This window comes from Podarcis filfolensis, assembly GCF_964270895.1.
Source record: "Podarcis filfolensis genome assembly, chromosome: 1".
Taxonomy (NCBI): Eukaryota; Metazoa; Chordata; class Lepidosauria; order Squamata; family Lacertidae; genus Podarcis; species Podarcis filfolensis.
In genome coordinates this window covers 125,937,698-125,962,236 of record NC_139604.1, presented here as the reverse complement: position 1 = coordinate 125,962,236, position 24,539 = coordinate 125,937,698, and the positions used below count along the sequence as shown (strand labels likewise).

The following is a 24,539-nucleotide window of genomic DNA, read 5'->3' as shown; positions in this document are numbered from 1 at the left end:
ACACCAGGATCAGTACCTCATTTCCAAATGAGTTTGCAGGAAACTCACAAACCATGCTTTGTCCAGTTCACCTGTTCACCTCATTCACATTTCACCATGGTGTGTTTGAAGTCAAGGTGGGTTAGATCATCTGAAGTGCTGCACATACAGAATGCTGTGTCTTGCATTGAGGAGTTCAGTGAGTTGACCCATTTCAGACAGATGATTCTGGTCCTCCCCAAAACAAGTTAAAAGAAGCCTTACATGTCCCTTACAATAGAAGCAAATTAACACTCTGGTCCACTGTCGATAATGGGAAAAGTTGCACTGATGGTATGCACAACAAAACACACATACACGTGCCTGATCAAAACTGGGATGATAAAAGGCAGCACAGAGGCCTTGCTAGGGAGTGGCTGAAGGGGCTGGAGCGCAATGTCTTTTCGTGCTGGGTCTTGGATCTTCTCTCCCCCCCCCACTTTAAGTGCAAATTCCCCCATTCTTAAGCCTGGAGGAGGGCAGGGGAAGTCTTTCTCACTACATTCCAAGTCTTTCTGGAGTTGGTGCAAGGTGTGGTAGACTCTTCTCCCTTCTCCAAGCTTGGGAGAAGCAAGTGAGTGAGATCTCACCTGAACAACAGCAGCAGCAGCAGAACTTACTAATGGAAAGCTGGCAGCGTATTTGTGGCAGCTTAGAATTTTAAAATGTGGTCCCTTGGGGAAGAGAGATGCAGGTTAGCATATCAACAGCCGCCTCCTCGAATGCCTTTGCACTCACAACCAGCCATGTGGCATTTCTTTCCCACAGTCTCTTCAAGATAAAGCAGAGAGTAATGAAGAAATCTGGGCTAAACTCCAAGCTGCTGCTTGTAACCTGAAGAAGCTGTGTGATCCCTCATTTTCTGAGATTATTGAAGAGAAATGCAGAGAGGCACGCACAAGGTACAATAAGATTTCTTTATTTTATTTGTTAACCGTTCTGTTGTCTGGCCCCAGCAAGTCATTGCTTTCATATGCAGTGGCAATTTCGTGTCGAGGAACTCCAGGACACCCCCAAATAAAGACAGGGTTCACACAACTTTGTTGAATTACAGTATGTGAGTGGCTGCTTAGGCATTGGTTAGCGACTATCTGTTCCCACTTAGAGGTAGGAACAGAACTGACAACCGCAAGCCTGCGGAAGTCAGTAAGGGTAAACATTTTTGGGGAGAGACTAGAGCTGGGTGCCAGGCTCTCACCTCTCCCCAAATGCTCCCAGGGGCTCTTGCGTGGCCCTAGCCCCTTGCCAGGGGTTCGGACAAGAGCATGGCAAGCCCCTGGATTCCTTTAATGGAATACCCTTGCAGCAGCAGCGTTGCAGGGGCAGGCACAGCTAACCACATCCCCTCCACCAACCAAAATTAACCAATGCCTAACCGCAACCTTAAGGAAATCAGCCCTGAGTGCTAACTGGAAGGACAGATCCTGAAGCTGAGACTCCAATACTTTGGCCACCTCATGAGAAGAGAAGACTCCCTGGAAAAGACCCTGATGTTGGGAAAGATGGAGGGCACAAGGAGAAGGGGACGACAGAGGATGAGATGGTTGGACAGTGTTCTCGAAGCTATAAACATGAGTTTGACCAAACTGCGGGAGGCAGTGGAAGACAGGAGTGCCTGGCGTGCTCTGGTCCATGGGGTCACGAAGAGTTGGACACGACTAAACGACTAAACAACAACAACAAAACTGCAACCTTACAAGTTGTGACGATTTGCTATGCAGTAGGCAAAAAACCAAATGGCACCAGCCAATCAGCCAAATGGCAAAAATTCCTACCAGGCCGCTGCTCCAAAGCAGACGACCCCATGACAGGCATAGCAAGGTCAGCACGAACAAACCCTAAATATAGGGAGGGTGGGCGGGTAATCCGATGTGCGCAGCGAAAAGAGGAAGCTCAGCGCTGCGCACAGGGAATAAATAGCACCCCCATCAATCAAACAATTTTGCAGCATTAAATTCTCCCCAGCAACAATTGGAGGTGCCCTATCAAATTCATGGCCATCCATACTAACCCGCCCAGCAACAGGGGATGTCATGGTTGCCAACACCGCAACACGTGCTCTCCATGAAGGAGAACCCGCTTTGCTGCATAATGTTTAACTTTGAGGTGAGGAGGACAGTTCTACTGATGTCATCCTTGCTCTCCAGTATCAGAGTGGTGGTTCTGTGGGTAACCAGCTCGCTGGTGGATACCCTTAAGCCAGTGTTTCTCAGACTTGGGTCCCTGCCTATTTGTTGGACTACAACTCCCATCATCCCTAGCTAGTAGGACGGGTGGTCAGGGATGATGGGAGTTGTAGTCCAACAACAGCTGGGAACCCAGGTTTGAGAACCACTGGCTTAAGCTGATCACCACTAGCCCAAATAACCCAGTTGTCAGAGCTGCCCGAGGTCCCAGCTCACAAAGGACCAACGCTGCTTCTTTGTTAAGTATAAAAGTCTTTATTGAAGTTCAGTTTCACTTCCAGAGCCGCAGCGCGCAGCTCTACGTCTCAACTGTCAGACCGCTGATGCTCCGTCTGAGTCTCCTCCCCCCTGACACCAATTTAAGATTCTAGCCTTACTCCACCTCTTCCTCAGTTCCTTCCGCCTCTGGTTCCGCCTGGCCGTTGGGGTCTCGCCCTTTCTAGCCTCTTCTGACGCTGAGTCCCCTGAGCCTTCCCCCTCCCTCCGGCGGGCTTTAGGAGCTGGTTCCCCATCCGGGTCTCCTGCTGTTCCCCGCGCCTGTACATTTGAACTTGGCGCGCGCGCCCAGCCGGTAACTTTTCTCCTGACCGTTTCACTGCTGCTGCTGTCACTGCTTCCCCCTTCGGGGGGGCTAGCTGCAACTGACCTCCCCTCCGTTGGAGGCGTGGTCAGCCCTGACTCACTCTCTCTCCCCGCTGGAGGAGACGCTGGCCCTGACACATGTGACTCTTCCCCCCCACTACGCTCTGATGGGGAGACTGGTCCCAATCCCCCACTGCTGCTTTGGGGTTCCCCTCTGTCTCCTTGTTTCTGGTGCGTCCCCCCTGGGACCCCCCTTGCCCTGACCATAGACGCCCCCTTCTGGGAATCTTCTGATTCACTGGAGAAGCTCATGGAATCTCTCGGGCCACTGTCATACTCCCCTACGCTGCTCTCGGATTCTTCCCCTTCGCTCTCCATTTCCTCTCTCCCCAGTGCTCCTGCTCCTGAGTCCCTGACACCAGTGATAATCAGCCTGTGGGGAGGCACGAAGCATCGGGCAACATTCCAAAATGCATATTGGACAAGGCTTTTATTAGGCTAGTCAACGGGGCACAAAGTAGTGTGCAACCTTTTGTATTCTGCAAAGATCTTCATCAGACTACATAGCAAACAAAGCAGCAGTGGGAGGGAGGGATGTTAGAGGGAAAAGCTAAAGGATGATGAATCCATGGAGTCTGCATCTGCTGCCTGTCTCAGGATGGGATGTGGGAGGAAGAGAGAACATTCAGACTGGATGCTTTTAGCTGCTGCCCAGGTTTTGGGGTACTTGGAAAAAGGAACCTGCCTTCGTTAATATCCTGCCTGTAGGAATATAAAATCCAGTCTTGCTCGCCCCCATCTCTACCCTTTGGTGAAACGCACAGACATAGCAACTGTGTGTGCTATGGCTTAGCTCTAGTTAGTGCAACAGCAGGGGAACTGAAGCAACAATAGTTTTTACCATGAGTACCCAAACGCTTGCACATTCATGCTTAGCCATAGTTTGGCTTACTGTTATGTGCGAACCAGGCCATTTAATAGGCATGTCCAGATGCGCAGTAGAAACACAGTTGCCATGTTGTGTTCAGGCCTACACTCCTATCCCCTGGTGATAGACAATTAATCACACCGAAACATGAATATAATTAAGCAGTAAGACGGAACCTTTGTTTTAGAAATAGATAGTTTAATGGCAACTAAAGCAATATAGCAGACGAACCAGCATCACAACATCATATGCCCTGGCAAATAAAAACGGTTTGACCTTGATCAGAGCTTAAGCGAGATTCAGTCTCTAAAAGCCAGAGCTAGGCAGTTTATTCTCCAAGCCATCTTGATGGCTTAATGCATAGATTGGGAGTCTGTGGCTCTCCAGATATTGCTGAACCCTAACACCTATCGCTCCCCCAGGTAGCATAGCTAATAGCCAGGTAATGATAGGAGTTGCATTCTTGCAACACCTGGAAGGCTGCAATTTTCCCCTTCCTGATTTCCTTTGTGCTTCCTGTTTCATTTTCAAGTTTGGTGCTCCCATCACCGGGGAAGCTAATCTTTGGAAATCCCATCAGATGAGTTTGGCATCTTGCTTAGGTTGGCATTAGGAGCCAACTAACTTCCTTTGAGGCTTCTGGCAGACATGCCGCGCATGCATGTGACCAGCAGCCTAGTGATGTGGCGCATTTTAGCTCCATGCATTTATCTGCCTAAAGAAAGAAAAGAAGCCCCCTCCACATTTCAGAACACACGTCCATCAACCGTGGCGCGTGACGTTTTCCCACTCTGATGCTGAGCAAGTCACTCAGTGCTCTTCCCTAGTATGAACAAACCGTAGGAAGGTAGGTAGATGTGCTCTTAAGGAATGTGAGAGGTAATTGAAGTGTTTGCTATACAGTGGTACCTCAGGTTAAGTACTTAATTCGTTCCGGAGGTCTGTTCTTAACCTGAAACTGTTCTTAACCTGAGGTACCGCTTTAGCTATTGGGGCCTCCCGCTGCTGCCGTGCCACCGGAACATGGTTTCTGTTCTCATCCTGAAGCAAAGTTCTTAACCAGAGGTACTATTTCTCGGTTAGCGGAGTCTGTAACCTGAAGCATCTATAACCTGAAGTGTATGTAACCCGAGGTACCACTGTAATGCTGCATTTAATTTAATTTAATTTAATTTTTTTATAGATGGACACTGATGAACAAAGAAATTGAAGATCACCTACACAAAGCACAAGCATCTTTACAACTTTGGGAATCTTACGTTGGTTTACATGCTGAAGTCATGGCCAAGGTGGACAAGTATGAAGAGCAATATGGTTCCCTTTTGGCAGATGTGGCTGCAGGTCATACGATGGACTTCCTTAAGCAGAAGGTTGAGGATGTGAAGGTAGGTTAATGGGATTTCCATGGTGTGGTTGCCTAGAAAGTGGGTGGAGAATAAGAAAGGGATGCTCTATCTGCGAGTGCAGAGTGTTTGAGGACCGGGACATTCGCAGAGAAACCAAAATGCTTGTTTACAAAGCTATTGTACTGCCAGCCATACTGTATGCTTGTGAAACATGGACTACTTATAAACAACATCTCCAACTCCTCGAAAGATTCCATCAACTGTGTCTCCGAAAAAATTTACATATCACTTGGGAAGATAGGTGAACTAATGCCAGTGTACTGGAAGAAGCAAAGATCACCAGTGTTGAAGCAATGATTCTTCAACATCAACTTTGTTGGACTGATCATGTTGTTCGGATGCCTGATTTTCGTCTTCCAAACAACTACTCTATTCTGAACTTAAAAATGGAAAGTGTAATGCTGGTCAACAAAAGAGGCTTAAAGACTCTCTCTAGGCAAATATTTTAAAATGTAGTATAAACACCAACAACTGGGAAACACTGGCCTGTGAGCGCTCCAATTGGAGAACAGCCTTTACCAAAGGTGTCATGGGCTTTGAAGATGCTCAAACTCAGGATGAAAGGGAGAAACGTACTAAGAGGACGGCACGCTTGGCGAATCCACACCGTGATCAACTCCTGCCCAGAAACCTATGGAAGGATGTGTGGATCCAGAATTGGGCTCCACAGTCACTTACGGATTCACTGTTAAAACCGTGTTCATGGAAGACAGTCTTACTCAACTACAAGTGATCGCCAAAGAAGAAGAAGATGATAGATCTCAGGGTGTGGAGGCAATCAGGGATGGGTGCCAAATGGCCTTCCAGCCTTTGTATGTGGTCCTTGGAACTCTCCCCAGGCCACACCCCTCACTAGCCCTGTCTTGCACCCTCCCTGAGTGTCTTTGCCAGGCTGCATTATAGAATCGTAGAATTGTAGATTTCAAATTGACCCTGGGGGGGGGGGTGTCATCTAACCCAACCCCCTGCAATGCAGGAATCTCAAATAAAGCGTCCGTGACAGATGGCCATAGAACCTCAACATCCTTCTTAAATTGTGCTGCCCAGAACTGGACACAGTATGGGTCACCAAGGCAGACTGGAGTGGGGCTATTCAATCCCTTGATCTGGGTACTATACTTCTGTTGATGCAGCCTAGATGCTTTGATGCTTTCTTCCCCTGCCCCAAGGTAAGCTTCTTGGGCTCAGGCCAAAGGTGTCAGCAATTGTGTCGGATCGGGATCCTTCTTTGCCTTAAGCGAACTGGTCAGCACCGCAAGCCTCAGGGAAAGTGTTTCACTGCCTTCTTGAACAGAAGGCCTCAACAGAACTCTCCAGTAGCTCAGAGATGGAAGGATATCGGCTCTCTTCTAAAAATGAAGTGGCTTTTTACGATGCAGTTTTGTATCTCTTGCTGACAAAGAAAACCCAGGATAATTTTGTCATAAATGAAGCAGCTATTAAATCCACCCGGTGCTAATAGCCCTTTCCCGATATCGGTGGAGGAGAGCCAAACTATTCTTCTTCCTTTTGTGAAGAATAATACCAGAGAAAGAACCCTAATGGACGGGGAGGTATGTTACACCCCTTGTCAGTTGTGAATGACTGCTAGGAATCCAATTGGGCACTTTATGTGCTTTTAAGCCTAGCCCTTTCCCCGTGCTAACAGTTTTAGGTGAGATTGAGGACTTGTGTTAAAGTTATTCTTGCATTCCGCCCCCCCCCCCCCCCCGCCCCCGTGAGCGGATAGAAATGTGTTTGTGCCCTTAATAAATTGTATGCAAAGTCTAATGGGAAGAAATTTAAATGGATCGTTTTTGAAGCAACGGGCTCATTTGGCCTTAAAGAGCATCGCCACAAAGAGAAAAGGGCTTTGGATGCCAGGCATGCATTAGTCACATTGGCGAAATTTGTCCTTAATGGCAGTAAATTAGCATTTTAGACTTACTTTATGCCCATTAACAGCACAGCTGCCATTCCCATCCAGAAAGCACGATTTTTTAGGTAACTGGTGTTAAGTGGAAATTGTATTAAATTATACACTTCAGAAGAGATGTTCCCAAATCTCCACCCACCCGCCCGGATAAAGAACTACCAAGGAGCGCAACGCGTATCTTAATTCTATTTGTAATGTTAATCATCTGTGCACAGGGATTGCAGGCCATGAAATCTCAGGTACGCTGCCTGACTGACCCTCCACTACCTTTAAGGCTGCTTATCACAGTTCTCCACTTTCAGCATCCAGCCAGGTTTTCCCCTCCCTTTTTCTCTCCTCCTTGCAGTTCTGTAAGAGAACAGCCCCATCCTGACCCACTCTGATAGAAGTTAGATTTAGTTCTTTATTAGCAAAAGCACGATCTCCACAGACTCGTTAGAGACTCAGGCCTAATGAGCACAGCAGCTCATTCCTTGTGGGACTTACTCCATGAAAGATTGAAAGCCCCAGCTCCTCACAGCCATCTAAGTCCCCTCCTCTCCAGGGCTTTCCCCAAGCAATCAGAGACTGCGCCTGTATGCAGCCAAGTTCTCCTCCACCCTTTTCACACCTCTTCTGGTTCTGGGAGACAGCGAGGTTGGGGTGGGAGACACCTGTGACTCTTCACCAACCAGACTAATCTCTGCCTCTTGGCCTCTCTTCTCCCACTCTCTTGCTTCCGCTTCTGCCTCTGATTCTGGACTTCTCTCCGCCACGGACTCTCTCAGCTCACTTAGCCCTATTTACCCCTTCAGCTTCTGAAACCATCTCTTCCCAGTCCTCTCTCTCTGCCCACTCATTGTTGTCCCACCACCATTCCCTGAGCTCTGAGCCTTCTTCGCTTGGTGGTTCCCCAGCTGCTTCCTCTCACCATTCCTCTGCATCCAACCGGTGCATGACACACATCTTGAGCCTTTTTTTTGCACTTAATTTATTTATTATTAATGTTGCAATACATATATGAAATGGGATACAGGTGGCGCTGTGGGTTAAACCACACAGCCTATGACTTGTTGATCAGAAGGTCGGTGGTTCGAATCCCCGCGACGGGCTGAGCTCCCGTTGCTCGATCCCTGCTCCTGCCAACCTAGCAGTTCGAAAGCACATCAAAGTGCAAGTAGATAAATAGGTACCCCTCCAGTGGGAAGGTAAACGGCGTTTCCTCAGTTTAGTCATGCTGGCCACATGACCCAGAAGCTGTACGCCGGCTCCCTCGGCCAATAAAGCGAGATGAGCGCCGCAACCCCACAGTCGGCCATGACTGGACCTAACAGTCAGGGGTCCCTTTACCTTACATATATGAAATCTTTACATATTGATACATATACATTATATTCGTAAATTCACATTTTCACGTTTCATTATGTACCAACATTTATCCATTTCTTATTTCTGGCCCTTCCCTCCACCCATGTGTGACTTCCTTGTTATTATTTTGTAACTTTATTATTGAGATTGTGATTTTGTATCTTAATAATTAAACATTCAATCTTATATATCTGCTTAGCTTAGCTTAGCTTAGCTTAGTTTAGCTTTGTGAAATCAGTCCATACATATCAATAAATTCTTGTTGGAGCATCTTTCGGTCATGTATTCTTCTACACATTCCCATTCCTGTTTAAGATTTTGATTAGATTGCATTCTATTTGTTGCCATCATTTTCGCTAATTCAATCATTTCAAAAAAATTACTATGCCAATCTTTCAATGTTGGTACTTCTTCTGATTTCCAATTCTTGAGCCTATTTTATTACAAAATACACATTTCCGAATGAATTTCATCCTGTCGTTTGCATGCACGTTTTGATAACGTGTTTGGAGACGAGAACTTCATTGCAAAATTTGGAGAACTTCAAATCACAAAAGTGATTTCCTTTCTGGCCTATTGTGCCCAGGGACAGGGAAACATCTGGGTCTGAGGGCGGACACATCAATCTGAGAGTGGAACCAACACCATAACCCAGGAGCCTTCGTTTCTTTCTCTTGATGCATCTTCCTTTCTTTCCAGATGCTGAAACTGGACCTTCAGAACATCAAAGAAAGTTTTCTTCCCGTTTCTGAGCTGGCAGATGAAATAGCTCAGCTGACTGAGCCCACAGAACCACTTCTTCCAGAAAAACTCCAGCCACTTCAAAGGATCTCCTATTTGGAGAAGATGCTACAGATGAAAGAAAATGAGTTTGAGGTACTTCTGAGTGGGTCGCTTTGCTGTTAACTCCTACATTTCAACAGGTTCTGGTGCGGGGCGGGGGGGGGGGGAGAGAGAGAGAGGAATAATGCTTCTGTGATTTTCCCCCCAAATGTATTTGTTGGGAAATGCCATTGGCCATACAAATTTATATGCCCACACCATTAGCAGGCTTCAGGCTTGCCGGATCTGTGCTGTTTTTTACTAAAAAAAACTAGGTGCAAAATTAATTTCTACCAAAGAACAGTCTGTTTCCTCATTTCTTCCTGTATTCCACCTATCCTGCTTCTCAGTAGATGGAAGTGAGCAAATGCTCATTTTTCTGTTTCCAGAGATGGCGAAGCAGCCATTGTTAAGCTTCTTTTTCCCAAAAGGCCTTGCTGCAACTCCATGGCACCTCATTTGCATGTCAGCCGCCTCCTCCCAAATTCTGCCTTGACTTTTGCAAGATTTTCTTTCCCCTCCCCTTTAATCATCTTCTAGCCCAGTTGAGAGTTCTAGAGAACTCAAAAGCAGGCACGCTATTTTGTGACAGTTTCGCTGTGCAAATAAAGGTAGCATCCTAGTACAGATGTTTTCCTCCGTATCAGGGCAGTTTACAATGTTCAACATAGAGCACCATATAAAAGAAAGAAAGAAAAGTTCAAAATAATAAATAAGGTGATTGGCTAATCGGAATGAAAATTAAACCTCTGCAAACATCAGCATATTAATTTCTCTCCTCAGTTTGACCTTTTACAGCTGAAGCGTTTTGAGACTTGCTTGGAAAACCTGGAGAATCATGTTAAAGGGTTCACGGAAGTATTGGAAAATCTGAACCAAGGCACTGAAGACTCAGATCTACTCATGGTAAGCCATAAAAGCTCATAGGCCATCTTTTCCCAGCCTGGTACCCACCAGATGTTTGGAACTGCAACTCACTCGTCCCTTCTGGGCGGCAGGGGAGGAAAATATAGGGGAGCATAATCAGTTCTTCAAGAACAAAGTGGGCCGTTTAAAAAATTCGTTTGAGGCCATTCTGATCTTCCCTAGCTGGTGTCCTTCCTTGTATAGCATTTGGTGGTTCTTGTTCCTTTGGCTTTCCTGGCACCTGGTGTTTTGCACATTGTGCCCAAAAGAATTGCTGATCCTGTCTCCCACCAGGAAGCATGATAGGCTTTTGCAAACCAGCAGCCTCATCTGTCTTGTCCTTTTTCTCAGAGCCAGATGTTGGTCCTCACAGCTTTATCACCTGAGATGGAGAGTCTGAATGAATTCAGCTTTAGGTTTCCGCTCAGTGACTTCACTGCAAAAAGACTGCAGGATCTGAACTGGCAATGGACCCAGAAGAAAGCTATGGCTCTGGAGAAATGCTGGTAAAAAAAGTTCTTCCTGATGTTTAGTCAGAAACTCCTTCCTTGTCACTTAAAATCCATTTGTTTGGGTCCAAGCCCTTTAGATAATTGATGATGGCCATCATATCTCTCCTTACACTCCTCTTTCCCAGGCTAAAAATACCCAACTCCCTCATCAGGCTTGGTTTTGAGACCCTTGATCATCTTGGTCACCCTCCTCTGCTCACCAGCTTGTCAACACCCTGCCTAAATTGTGGTACCCAGAATTTGACACGGTATTCCAGGTGTGGTCTGACCAATACCGAACAATGCAGGACTATGACTTCCCTCAATCAGGACGCTAGACTTCTGTTGATGCAGCTGAGAATAGCATTAGCCTTTTTTGCTGCTGCATCACACTGCTGATTCGTGTCAAGCTCTGCCAGTCATTGGATCAGGCCCCACCTACTGTAGGGCTCCCTGTGTTCTGCCCCATCAGTCCCAATGGGCACAAGCCACCCTTGCCAGCTGGGCCACAATCATGCATGACTAAAAGCGTAACTGGCAGAATTCGCGGCTGCAGAACTGATTTTGAATTTTGTTTTTCATTGCAGTGAACTGCAGGGCATTCAGTCTGATGAAAAGTTCATTCAGAGATGCCAAAAGTGGGTGCTGTTCCAAGAGAAAATGAAAGAGGTCTTGAGGGAAGAAATGGCGGGCAGCCTAGAGGGGCTGCGGAAACAGCAGAGGGAGTATGAGGTAATGTTCCTCACTGTCTTGGCCCCAATCCAGAGCAGAAAGCTGGATCTGATTGCCACACCAAGCAAAACATTGGCTGTGGGTCTTGAGTTATATTTTGCCATGGTACAGTTTCATTCTCTAGCCAATTAGATTTCCTGAGGTCGCTCTAGGGGAGTGGTTCCTGATTTGCTAATCAGTGAGGACCCCCTATTTTCCAAAAGCCAAGCCATGGACCCCCTGCTTTTGAGAAATTAGATAACACTACGGTAGTTACCTGCGCAAAGCAGTTTTTTGAAGAAAATGTGGGGAAGCCCCTAAGAAGCAAAAGGTTTTAGGTATCCTGAAAAACAGACCATAACATTTGTGATATTACCACAAATTGCCTATCCCCGGACAGTAGGAAAAACTTGTCTCCATTGCTCCACTACAACTGAATAATAAAAAAGCAATTGTATTCCTAACTTGCAAGTGTCCTATATGCAGAAGGCTTTTTATATGAGAGAGTATGCTATTCCTTACTTGTAATCTGGGATGGTAAAGGGTAAAGGGTCCCCTGACCATTAGATCCAGTTGTGACCGACTCTGGGGTTGCGGCGCTCATCTCGCTTTATTGGCCGAGGGAGCCGGTGTACAGCTTCCGGGTCATGTGGCCAGCATGACTAAGCCGCTTCTGGCGAACCAGAGCAGCACACGGAAACGCCGTTTACCTTCCCGCTGGAGCGGTACCTATTTATCTACTTGCACTTTGATGTGCTTTCAAACTGCTAGGTTGGCAGGAGCAGGGACCGAGCAACGGGAGCTCACCCCGTCGTGGGGATTCGAACCGCCGACCTTCTGATCGGCAAGTCCTAGGCCCTGTGGTTTAACCCACAGCGCCACCAGCGTCCCTAATCTGGGATGGTACATCTTAGCAAATCTTTGCAGCCTGTGCTTCTGCTAACTTGCATCTTCAAGACATAGGTGTAGGCATGGTCAGGGCTTGATAAAGTATTGGTTGAAGTATTGGAGTAGAAAATAGTTGGAATTTTGTAATATTGGTAATAGTAATAGTAGCGGTGGTAGTAGTAGTAAAAATAATAATAATAATTTTTTATTATTTAGTCCTCCTGTGCCCAAGTTTCATCCCTGCCTTAAAAGGATTATTTAGTTAAATACAGTCTGGCTCAAATATACAGAAGTAAGGGCCACAACCATTGCTCTGCCCTCTTTTTCCTCTGGCCCTGCCCACTCCTGGGATTTGGCCCTTTGGCTGAAAGATGGCCCCACGCCCAAGGTAAACGTGCCACACTTACCTTTGCGGGAAGAAGGAGGGCAAGGCATTCTTCCTTCCTTCTTTCTTCTCAAAACACTTCTCAGCAGCACTTTGTGGGTGTAGATTTCACATCTGCAAAGAGCAAGAGCAGAACTCTTGCAAATAAAGTGCCCAGGCAGATCAGTGCTCTGCAAAGGGCTATACTTGTGCCGTGGTTTTAATCTTTCCCTTTGCATGAAGCATAATTAAAATATTTCCTTTGGTGTTTACAGACATTGCAAGCGGAGATCTTGGTGAACCAGCAGACTTTTAATTCTATCATGTCAAAGGCTTTGCACGTGCTGGAATCGGGAGAAGCTGAAAACCGGTGAGATATATGGCTCGGTTGTGTGTTTCAAATTGGGGTGCAGTTGTGAGGTGTGTGCATTCCAAGGCTTGAACCCGACAACAGTTTTTAAGGGAGGGTTGAAGGTGTCATAATAAATCACCGTGCCTAAAACAGTGAGTCATGGAGCTGAGCAGAGGATAGTCTCACCCCTTATATACCCAGGCCACAGGTGATGACCTCCCACAGGTAGCACGTTATCAAAAGGTCCATTCCAAACAATATAGGAATCTGGCCCTTTGTGTTGTGGCATCTAACCTTTGGCATTCCCTCCCATCACATATTAGACAGGCGACATCTCTGTTGCGTTTTTGTGTGTGTATGGAAGACCTTCTTCTAACAAGCCTTTCAAGTTGAAATTGTTCTCAGTCTACATCTGGAGTGCAATTGTTTTTAATTGTTCTATCGTTTGTGTGTTTGCTGCCCTGGACTCCTTTGGGAGAGGAAGGGTGGGATATAAATTGTAGTAGTAGTAGTAAGAAGACGAAGAAGAATATGCTACATGACTGACAAGTTAATCTCTGACCACTTCAGGACTGTGTTTCTCTCCAAACTCACCCTGCTGAAGGAACAGTGGCAAAGCATCGTCCGGGCAGCTCAGCAGAGAAAGGGTGAGATTGACAGTCACGTAAAGCAATGGCAAAAATTCACAACTTCACTACAAGACATCAAGAAGATCCTCATGCACACAAGTGGATTCATGGCGGCTGTGGAGAGTCAGGAGAAGTATAGTCTACACCATCTCAGGAATCTGAGTCACGACATCAAGGTTAGGCCTCCTCTTCCTACAACCAGCGAAACATAGATAGCGTTGCATTTTTAAAAGATCAAAATTGCTAGTGCTTGGAAAACTTAAAGGGGACTCGGCATCTGTTGGCATCCGTTAAACTAGGGGTGGGCAGAAGATCGCTCAGAATCTAGGTGGTTTGCAGTGTAATGGAAAATTATTTCTGTCTCTCAGTTGTCTTAACTATAGCAATAACTGAAAATAATTCACCCTATAAATTAGGTTGCTGAAATAGAATGCTTGAGGGGAGACCAAGTGTAGGGTCGTTTTTTATATGTGGAAGGACTTAAGAGGTTTGTTTTGGTCCAGATCAGAAACTCCTGGCATCTTGTTCCTTAATTATTGGAGAATGCCCGCCAGGTTAAGTCCATATTTTGCACACCTGGCTCCAGCTGGTGAACCTCAGGGTCCTAAGGAAAAATAAAGTAGATCCCTCAAGCTTTAAGTTTGCTCACCCCTGCGTTAAAAACTGACTTCCTTTTTTTCGTAAAGCAGTGGATCCAGTTATTCTAGCTACCTCTAATATTAATTCATCTCTTTTTCTCCAAAAATCTCTCTTCTCCTTTCTCGGGGAGCATCAACAAAAGTAGAGCAGGAAGATTGTAGATGTTCTACCTGCTCTGCAGTTGTCCTGGCTGTTTCTCCTCTCCTGCTCCTGGTGGGGGTGTATGTAATGTGGAGAATATTTGGAATAGACTGTGGAGACCTCGGTTCAAATCCTGACTCAGCAACAAAGTTCTCAGGGTGACTGGATGTGAGGCCTTGTTTACACACACACACACACACACACACACAGAGAGAGAGAGAGAGAGAGAGAGAGAGAGAGAGAGAGAGAGAGAGGTGGGGGGGCACACGTTCGGTCTAACCTACCACCAAGAGTTGTGAGGATAAAATGAATGAGAGGGACCCCACAAATTGCCTTGAATTTATTGGTGGACATACAGGGAGAATTATTATTTTTAAGCATTTGTGTCTTTTCAAATCTAGTACAGTGGTACCTCAGGTTAAGTACTTAATTCCTTCCGGCGGTCCATTCTTAACCTGAAACTGTTCTTAACCTGAAGCACCACTTTAGCTAATGGGGCCTCCTGCTGCCGCCATGCCGCCGGAGCACGATTTCTGTTCTCATTCTGAAGCAAAGTTCTTAACCCGAGGTAATATTTCTGGGTTAGCGGAGTGTGTAACCTGAAGCGTATGTAACCCGAGGTACCACTGCATATAAATATTAGGCATTGTTATCGTTGTACAAATCCTGCGGAAACCAGACTGAGAGAACCTTTTAAACAAGAACTCTCCAAACAGTGGTTCTTAAAAAGGAATTATTTCTCCACTAAAACTGTTTGGTATTGTTTTATTGCTTTGTGGCCATGTCTCTGTGTGTTCATATGATGACAGTTTGGGCATGTTTCCCTGTTTCCTTTTTAGAAAAAGGAGCTCCTCCTTCAGAGATGGCAGACTAAGCACGCCTTAACCTTGGCAGCTGGGGAGAAGTTACTTGACGTGGCAAACCCCGAGGCAAGAATTGCCCTACAGCTCAAGATGACGCATGTGCAAGAGACCTGGAGCAAAACCCAGCTTCAGCTGGAGAAGATCAGAAAGCAGCTTCAGCGCACCCTGCAGGTATTTAGCATAAGAGAGTTTGGAACCCCCATATTCCTATAATGGAGTTTCCAAGCTGGTGTTGATTCATCTTGAGAACAGGATGAAAGCAACATGTATGTTTACAGACACAGACCCATCACAAATTGCAGAACAAAGCTTGTCCCACAGGCAGTAAGTAAAGGTAAAGGGACCCCTGACAGTTAAGTCCATAGAATCATAGAATCATAGAGTTGGAAGAGACCACAAGGGCCATCGAGTCCAACCCCCTGCCAAGCAGGAAACACCATCAGAGCACTCCTGACATATGGTTGTCAAGCCTCTGCTTAAAGACCTCCAAAGAAGGAGACTCCACCACACTCCTTGGCAGCAAATTCCACTGTCAAACAGCTCTTACTGTCAGGAAGTTCTTCCTAATGTTTAGGTGGAATCTTCTTTCTTGTAGTTTGGAACCATTGCTCCGTGTCCGCTTCTCTGGAGCAGCAGAAAACAACCTTTCTCCCTCCTCTATGTGACATCCTTTTATATATTTGAACATGGCTATCATATCACCCCTTAACCTCCTCTTCTCCAGGCTAAACATGCCCAGCTCCCTTAGCCGTTCCTCATAAGGCATCGTTTCCAGGCCTTTGACCATTTTGGTTGCCCTCCTCTGGACACGTTCCAGTTTGTCAGTGTCCTTCTTGAACTGTGGTGCCCAGAACTGGACACAGTACTCCAGGTGAGGTCTGACCAGAGCAGAATACAGTGGCACTATTACTTCCCTTGATCTAGATGCTATACTCCTATTGATGCAGCCCAGAATTGCATTGGCTTTTTTAGCTGCCGTGTCACACTGTTGGCTCATGTCCAGTCCAGTCGCAAACGACTCTCATGTCCAGTCCAGTCGCAAACGACTCTGGGGATGCGGCGCTCATCTCACTCTATAGGCCGAGGGAGCCGGTATTTGTCCGCAGTCAGTTTTTCCAGGTCATGTGGCCAGCATGACTAAGCCATTTCTGGCGAAACCAGAGCAGCGCACAGAAACGCCGTTTACCTTCCCTCTGCAGTGGTACCTATTTATCTACTTGCACTTTGACGTGCTTTCGAACTGCTAGGTGGGCAGGAGCTGGGACCGAGTAACAGGAGCTCACCTCATCGCAGGGATTCAAACCGCCGACCTTCTGATTGGCAAGCCCAAGGCACACTAATTAAGGAATTAGATGGGGGTGGTGTTACTATGGCATTGACACCACAAAGGAATGCCTACCTTAAAAAAAAACAAAACTAGGCTGTGTGGCAGGGGAGTAAAAGAGTTCAGGACACAGGCATAGCTGGGGGAGAGGAAATCAAGTAAATCAATAAAAATAACTGAGGTTCTGCCCCCCCCATATGAAACCTGCCCCCCTAACATAAATCCTGGCCCATAGTTCAGGATCTGAATCCACTCCTATTTTGCTGGCTCCTGAGATGTTACAAAGGCCTGAGTGGTAGCAAATGGTCCCCAAATCCTGAATTCTTCTGAATTTTCTTGCACTAGCCCTGGCTTGGATGCTGAGTTGGGCAATGAGGCTTTCTGAGTGTCAGTTTCTACCTCTGCACACCAAGTTGCCCTGTCTAGTAAAGAGGACAGCAAAATAGCTCAGGGCTTAGGTGTTACTAGCTTCATCCATCCTTTTAAGCAACGTCTACTGGCGTCCATTAGCTCCCTTCATGTCTTGCTTTTTCCCTCTTCGAAATTACAGACGTGGGAGAGCTGCAAAAGCCAAACTGAAAACCTGGGCAACAGGCTGCGGGAGCTGAAGGCAAGAATAAAAGACCCTCTTCCAGTCCAGCATGCTGAGCTTCAGGCCGCCAAGGAACACGCCAAGGTAAAGAAAACCCTGAATTGTCAATTACCGTATTTTTTGCTCCATAAGACACACTTTTTTCCTCCTAAAAAGTAAGGGGAAATGTCTGTGCGTCTTATGGCGCGAATGCGTGGTCCCTGGAGCCGAATTGCCCAGGGACAAAAAGCAGATCGTGCTTTTTTTTTTTTTTTAGAAAGAGGGAAGGGGGTGTTGAAACAAAGTTGCTGAGGAGCTGATCGGCAAGTGATCAGAGGGAGATAAGGGACTCTAGCGATAAAGGAGGCTGCCTGGGATGGGGGAGGTAAAAGCACATGGATCCTCAGGATTTTTGCATTGGGTCACCCCAAATTCACCATCAGATCCCATAGCATGTCCATGGCTACAGCCTGCACCAAAAAATCACCCACTGTTTCGTGGGGCCAGAATGGCGCAAAAACGTGGTTACAAAGCATGGATCCACATGGATTCTCAGGATTTTTGCATTGGGCTACCCCAAACTCACTATCAAATCACATATCATGTCCGTGGCCATAGCATGAACCACAAAAATCATACATCCACTGTTTCGTTCAGAATGTTTTTTTTCCTTGTTTTCCTCCTCTAAAAACCAGGTGCGTCTTATGGTCAGGTGCGTCTCATGGAGCGAAAAATATGGCACTTCCCTAGTTTAGCTTTTAAAACCAAAAGATTGTTTCTCTTTTGCATTTACAACCCAGCTTTTTCTACATTGGGCTCAGGGTGTCGTACATGATTTCCCCTCTCTCATCGTGAATGAATTCCCACAACAACCCTGTGAGGTAGGTTAGGCTGTGAGAGGCAACAACTGACCCAAGGTCACCTAGTAAACGTCATGGCCGAGTAGGGATTTGAACCCTAGTCTCCCAGGTCCTAGTCCAGCCTTACTGCCCAGTGGAGCGGAAGCCTCAAGTGCTTCTGGGAAACAGGCTTCTTTTGCCTGGCCATTGACGTCCTAATTTCTACAGGAGCCTTTCTCTTCTCATTTGTTTCCGTCCCAGTAAATTTATGCAAGTTGAGTGATTCAAGGCAGCTTTCCTTAACCTGTCCTCCATATGTTTTCAACTACAGCTCCCAAATTGTAGCTCCATAACATCAGGAGAGCACCAGGTTGAGGAATTCGGATTCAAAGAATATCCACACTCCCAACTCCTGATGCTCTGAAATAGCATCGGAAAGGAGGTTAGGGCACCATGCTGAGCTAGTGTAGAGTTAATGGTTCTTGGAATTAAGGTTCCAAGCTAAAGTACTGCTTTGAGAGTGGCAGGGCACTCTTGGTAAACTGATATAAGTCTTTGAAAAAAAGATATAATTCTGTTTGGACACAAGCTCCTTTAAAAAGTTGGTGGTATGGGTTTTCAGCATGGCGGATCTGGAATGGGAAAGATCAGCCTGTGGAGAACGGTTTATACCTGTGGAGTTACAACCTCACCTTCTCCCTCCAATATCTGGAGCAGTTCTGTAGCTCCCTTTTGCCCCTTAGCATCCACACAGTTCTGTTGTTTGTAAGATAAAAAGATGGACAAAAACAAAAAGAATAACTGTAGTCTGGGGCACAGGGCAGACTGTTTGCAAGTATTTTGGGGAAATGGGTTCAAAAATGGTATATGGGTCTCGATTTGCAAATGAATCCCATTTGCATTTGCAGTCTGAGGCTGCTGCCTTGCTTGCACTTTCCTAGGACATCTTGAAGTCTGTGGGGAATTATTTTCACCTAAACTCAGAGAGGCTTTTGCCCAGGGGTCAGCAAACTTTTTCAGCAGGGGGCTGGTCCACTGTCCCTCAGACCTTGTGGGGGGCCGGACTATATTTTGAAGGGGAAAAAATGAACAAATTCCTATGCCCTACAAATAACCCAGAGATGCATTTTAAATAAACGCACACATTCTACTCATGTAAAAGCACCAGGCAGGCCCCACAAATAACCCAGAGATGCATTTTAAGTAAAAGGACACAGTCTACTCATGTAAAAACACACTGGTTCCCGCATGGTCCATGGGCCGGATTTAGAATGTGATTGGGCTGGATCTGGCCCCTGGGCCTTAGTTTGCCTGCCCATGTCCTAGTCCAACACTCTTAAATGTTACATCCCCCTGGCTCTGATCAAAGTTGTTGAGGTGACACAAAAACAACACAAAAACACTCTGCTTCAAAGCATGTTTCCTTCTCCTCCCCACCCCCCACTCTTAAGGTGGAGGGGAAGGAAATCCTATACACAGGAAGAAGCTCTACTGAACAGAATTGGGGGAGGGCTTGCTTCTGAGTAGACATGCGTGGGTTTGTTCTACAGTGGTACCTCGGGTTACAGACACTTCAGGTTACAGATGCTTCAGGTTACAGACTCCGCTAACCCAGAAATAGTACCTCAGGTTAAAAACTTTGCTTCAGGATGAGAACAGAAATCGTGCTCTGGCGGCACAGCAGCAGCAGGAGGCCCCACTAGCTAAAGTGGTGCTTCAGGTTAAGAACAGTTTCAGGTTAAGAATGGACCTCCGGAACGAATTAAGTTCTTAACCCGAGGTACCACTGTACTAGTTTCATGCAGCAATTGCATGAATAGCATGAACAGGACCCCACCACAGATTCCCTCTCTTTTTAATTAAATTTTATTGAGTTTCCCAAACATCTCAAGGATGTGGGATAGAATTACTGCCCCTTTCTGAAAGTTACAACTGCCGTTTGCAAGGATAAAGCAGCTTGCCCCTCTTCCCATCTAGTCACAGCCTGCTCCTATATGCAAATTCCTCCCCTCCTCCACCTCCTCTCCCCCCCCCCCATTTCCCTTCCCCCTCCTACAGGCCAATCATAGGATTAACCAAAAGGTTTGGAGGAAAATACACACACACACACACACACACACACACACATCTCTCCCAGAGCTTACTCTGAAAGGGTCTGTTGTTGTGTGTCTCCCCCCCCCCCTTTGGTGTTTCAATGAAGGAGTTGGAGAAGTCGCTGGCCAACTGGAACCAAAACGCAAACAAACTTGGCAGCATGAAGGGCCTGGCTCACTACATCCTTGCGGAAGATGTGATGGTGCTGAAAGAGCAAGTTGAGCATTTGCACAGACAGTGGGAAGAGCTCTGCCTAAGAGTAAGTGGCTTACAGGGGCAGGCGGTTGTTTCTCTGCTGGGCTTTCTGAAGGCAGTTCTGGGGAGGCAGGAGGGAACTGTGTAAGCACAAAGAAGCACGAGAGGTTTTGCTTGAGGGGTCTTAAAAGGGGTCTGGGTTTTGGGGGGGGGCTGCGGGTAGTGTTTCTCTTTCTCTTCCTGAAGATGGAGTTTTATTGTGGCGAAAGTATGCGAAAGATCTGCCCCCCTCCTATGTTATTTCCTCCCCCCTCCACAAAGTTCCCAGGAGAACTTCTGAAAACTTTAAAAACTATTTTAGAATGCAGCAATACAAGGAGAAGCAAATTGAACTCTAGGGATGTTTTTTGTTCAAAGCTTAAATACATAATTCAGGTGGTGAAAAGGTATTACAGTGTTCAGAGCACCTGGTATTTTCGTAGTTCTCAGGTAGCAGGCAGCGCTCAATCTCTCTCTCTTAAAGCTTAACTTTTTGAAATTTAATTTCAGAGAGAGATTTCATCTGTGAATGCACTGCAAGCAGATGTTGAAAACCTATTCACGTTATTACCCCCGCCCCCGCCCCAAGTCGTATTCATGCAGTTCTAAAGCCATATGCAGCTTTGAACTGCATTGCATTTTCCCCCCTGCTGTTGCAGTGCCTGCATGCAACCTCTCAGAGAGGGCACTAAGGGAGTTTTCCACTCCATTGGATGGGACTCAGACTTGCTTTACATTCCTTTATGTTTTGGCCACACAATGAGTAAAGGTAAAGGGACCCCGACCATTAGGTCCAGTCGTGACTGACTCTGGGGTTGCGGCGCTCATCTTGCTTTGTTGGCCGAGGGAGCCGGCATACAGCTTCCGGGTCATGTGGCCAGCATGACTAAGCCGCTTCTGGCGAACCAGAGCAGCGCACGGAAACGCCGTTTACCTTCCCGCTGGAGCGGTACCTATTTATCTACTTGCACTTTGATGTGCTTTCGAACTGCTAGGTTGGCAGGAGCAGGGACCGAGCAACGGAAGCTCACCCCGTCATGGTGATTCGAACCGCCGACCTTCTGATCGGCAAGTCCTAGGCTCTGTGGTTTAACCCACAGCACCACCCACGTCCCTACACGAGTAGGTCACCATTATTCCCATTATACAAATTGGGGACTCAGGCCAGAGACATAATGATTTGCCCAAGGGGGAACAATCAGGCCAAGGCAGAAACTAGAACCTGGTCTTCCTCTCATGGCTCAAAGGTATTGCGACTGGCCATGTGTCCTGATTCCTTGAAGCTTATACACTTCATTGGACAAAAGTCCCGAACAATCCTGGCAACTGAGGTGAAAATATTTAGTTGGTTAAACGTTTGAGGTGCAAAATCCAGCAATTAGCATGCCCCACTTGCTTTCTGAGAGATCTAAGCCTAAGCCGGGGTCTCCAACAGAAGCATATTGTATTGAAAACAATTCGCGGAAAAGGCTGCAGCCTCTGTAAGTATTTAAATCTAGGCAGTGCAGCTGTCCTGGAGAACCATGGAATTAACCAGCCAGATGCTCCTGCTGGAAGAGAGAGGAAAACAAACGGAGCAGACACAGTCGGGGAGGGGGGTACCAGGAGGTCAGGGGTTTAGCACAGGCAGGGCTAAAGTCACTGTTGCATTACAGAGGAAGACATAGGAGCACGCAAACAGTCCACTTAAATGAGCAGCTCAGAGGATGGAAATGCAGGTTACCTGCGACACACACCTGCTGCTGAAAATGGCAGCTGTGTGTCTGCTTTAACTTGGCATCATTTAACGTAACTTATCCTATGTTTGTTTTATGAAAGGGTTTCTGCAGTGTTCAAAAATATTACATTAAAACAAATCAAAATATACTGGGGGGGGGGGGCGCTGCACGTTGTAAGCACAGTAAACAAAGATGGGGAAAGTCATTGAGCAGCTATCAATGGATGCCCGGTTGAGCAGAGATGTTTTTAATTTCCAACAGGTACGCATTACTGAGGGTGCCTATCATGGTAATGTAGGAAGCTGGGTTTTAGTGAGTCAGACCACAAGTTCATTTAGCTCAGTTCTGTCCAAACTGACGGGCAATGGCTCTCCAGGGTTTCAGAAGGGTTTTCTCCACAAACTCTGCCTAGAGATGCTGGGGGTCAAATCTAGGGTCTTCCTCATCTTGAAGAAAGACAATTGTGATAGCTCAGTTGGTTAGAGCATGGTGCTGATAACACCAAAGTTTGCAGGTTCGAACCCCATATGGGACAGCTGCATATTGCTGCCTTACAGGAGGGTTGGAATAGATGTACAGTGGTACCTCAGGTTACATACGCTTCAGGTTACATACGCTTCAGGTTACAGACTCCGCTAACCCAGAAATAGTGCTTCAGGTTAAGAACTTTGCTTCAGGATGAGAACAGAAATCTTGCTCTGGCGGCGCGGCAGCAGCAGCAGCAGGAGGCCCCATTAGCTAAAGTGGTGCTTCAGGTTAAGAACAGTTTCAGGTTAAGTACAGACCTCCAGAACGAATTAAGTACTTAACCTGAGGTACCACTGTACACAAGTGCCCCTTCCAGCTTTACAATTCTATGATTCTGTAATATGTCAGAATAAGAAGCAGGATAGTGGATATTGTATGTTTCCCAACACCTACTTCTATATCATCCCCTGACTGGGGATGGGAGTGGGGGAACACACAATGGTTTACTGAAAAAAGCTAGGATTTATTAATCATGTTTGACGTTGGCTATGTCAATAAACCATAGTTGGTCCTAACCACAGTTTGCCAATTTCAATGCAAAAAGAAACTGTGGTTAGTTGATAATGGAAATGAAAGTTGCCAACATCCTCTTTGCAGTTTCATCAGAGAAGGAGAAAGGAAGGAAAAGCAACTAAGCCTGAGGTTCATGCAGACCAGGTCACAGGCATCAGGGGAAAGCTTAGCTTGTGCTAATCATGATTTTAAACTCAAACCAAGGTTTGAGCTTCCAGGTGGATGACAGACTATACCAGAGGGAGAATGCAAAGCTCATGCACATTACTCTAAACTGTGTTTTAGCATTTCAGCTGATATCGTGCGCATGGAACATTTAATATTTTGTGTGTTCAAGTTTCATATTTGGCTAATAAGGTGCCCCATTTTGGCAACTAAAAGGACTGGTGTCTCTGTGTGAGGAAATCTGGTGTTTTCTGGACCACCTTTACATCCCATTGTTGTCAACAATCTGGGTTGCCTTTTATTCATGGGGAAGATAAAATTTTCCCGCACAGTGGAGGAATAGATTGCTTGAGAAGTCTACCTTTTCCAGCCAAGCCTGTTGACATCCTTTATTGTGGGAAAGAAACAGATGTGTATATTCAGTCTTGAGTTTTGGCTGCCTCCCGAGATATAACAAAGACAGCTGTCGTGTGTATCCTCTTCCATAGGTTTCTTTGCGCAAGCAAGAGATTGAGGACCGACTCAATGCCTGGATTGTGTTCAACGAAAAGAATAAAGAGCTCTGCACTTGGCTGGTGCAGATGGAAAGCAAGGTGCTCCAGTCAGCCGATGTCAGCATTGAAGATATGATAGACAAGTTGGAGAAGGTGGGCAGGCTTTTTGCAAACTCCCAGCAACAGTCTAGCAAGTGCTTTAGATAAAAGGAGAGCAGGCTTATCATGTTTTATGCTTAACTGGGTGTTCCCGGGGTGGGGGGAACACTCCCAAGATTCTGATCCACAGCTGTGGGCTTCAAGCATGCTGATTTGAGCTGTCTGCTTTTTCCTTTGTTAAAAAAATAATTTTTATTGATTTTAGCATATAAATTAGAAAATGTACCACAAAACTTATCACTTATACAATCTTTTTAGGCTTCCATCAGCACCTCTGATGATCCACCGTTTTAACCACTTCTTATGCATTTCTTAACTTTATATTGCCTTTACATCTCTTAACAAATCATCCTCCCCCTTCTCCATTTTTGCAATACTTCCAATAATACTCCTCACAAAACTTCTTGCAAACCTACAAACGTCATCTGATCTTCACAAATACTTTTCAAATAGTCTGTAAATTCACTCCAGTCTTCCGTGAATTCCTGTTCCCGCCAGTTTCGAATCCTTCCTGTTAGTTTATCTAGTTCTGCATAGTCCATTAACTTCATCCTCCATTCTTCAATCATCGGTAATTCTTCTCGCTTACATTTTTGGGCCAATAATATTCTTGCTGCTGTTATTGCATATAAAAAGAGCTTATATTCCTTTCTATTTATATCACTCCCAACAATGCCCAATAAGAATGCTTCTGGTTTCTTTATAAATGTAT

At 46.1% G+C, this 24,539-nt stretch overlaps 1 protein-coding gene and 1 long non-coding RNA gene across 12 annotated transcripts in view; one reads left to right on the top strand and one right to left on the bottom strand.

Moving 5' to 3' along the window:
• LOC310766983 overlaps positions 1-11,833 on the bottom strand; it is an 82,154-nt gene extending 70,321 nt beyond the window's left edge. The window contains exon 1 of the long non-coding RNA XR_014550560.1: positions 11,675-11,833. This is a non-coding gene — a long non-coding RNA (uncharacterized lncRNA). The remainder of the gene's footprint in view (positions 1-11,674) is intronic.
• SYNE2 (spectrin repeat containing nuclear envelope protein 2) overlaps positions 1-24,539 on the top strand; it is a 256,417-nt gene that overhangs the window by 193,892 nt on the left and 37,986 nt on the right. For all 11 annotated transcript variants that reach the window (XM_083607758.1, XM_083607756.1, XM_083607761.1 and 8 more), the window contains exons 84-95: positions 787-920; positions 4,898-5,099; positions 9,082-9,258; positions 9,988-10,110; positions 10,462-10,616; positions 11,189-11,333; positions 12,840-12,934; positions 13,487-13,721; positions 15,165-15,359; positions 17,063-17,188; positions 20,123-20,275; positions 23,663-23,821. In XM_083607758.1, coding sequence (XP_083463884.1) covers positions 787-920; positions 4,898-5,099; positions 9,082-9,258; positions 9,988-10,110; positions 10,462-10,616; positions 11,189-11,333; positions 12,840-12,934; positions 13,487-13,721; positions 15,165-15,359; positions 17,063-17,188; positions 20,123-20,275; positions 23,663-23,821 — 1,899 coding nt within the window. The remainder of the gene's footprint in view (positions 1-786; positions 921-4,897; positions 5,100-9,081; positions 9,259-9,987; positions 10,111-10,461; positions 10,617-11,188; positions 11,334-12,839; positions 12,935-13,486; positions 13,722-15,164; positions 15,360-17,062; positions 17,189-20,122; positions 20,276-23,662; positions 23,822-24,539) is intronic.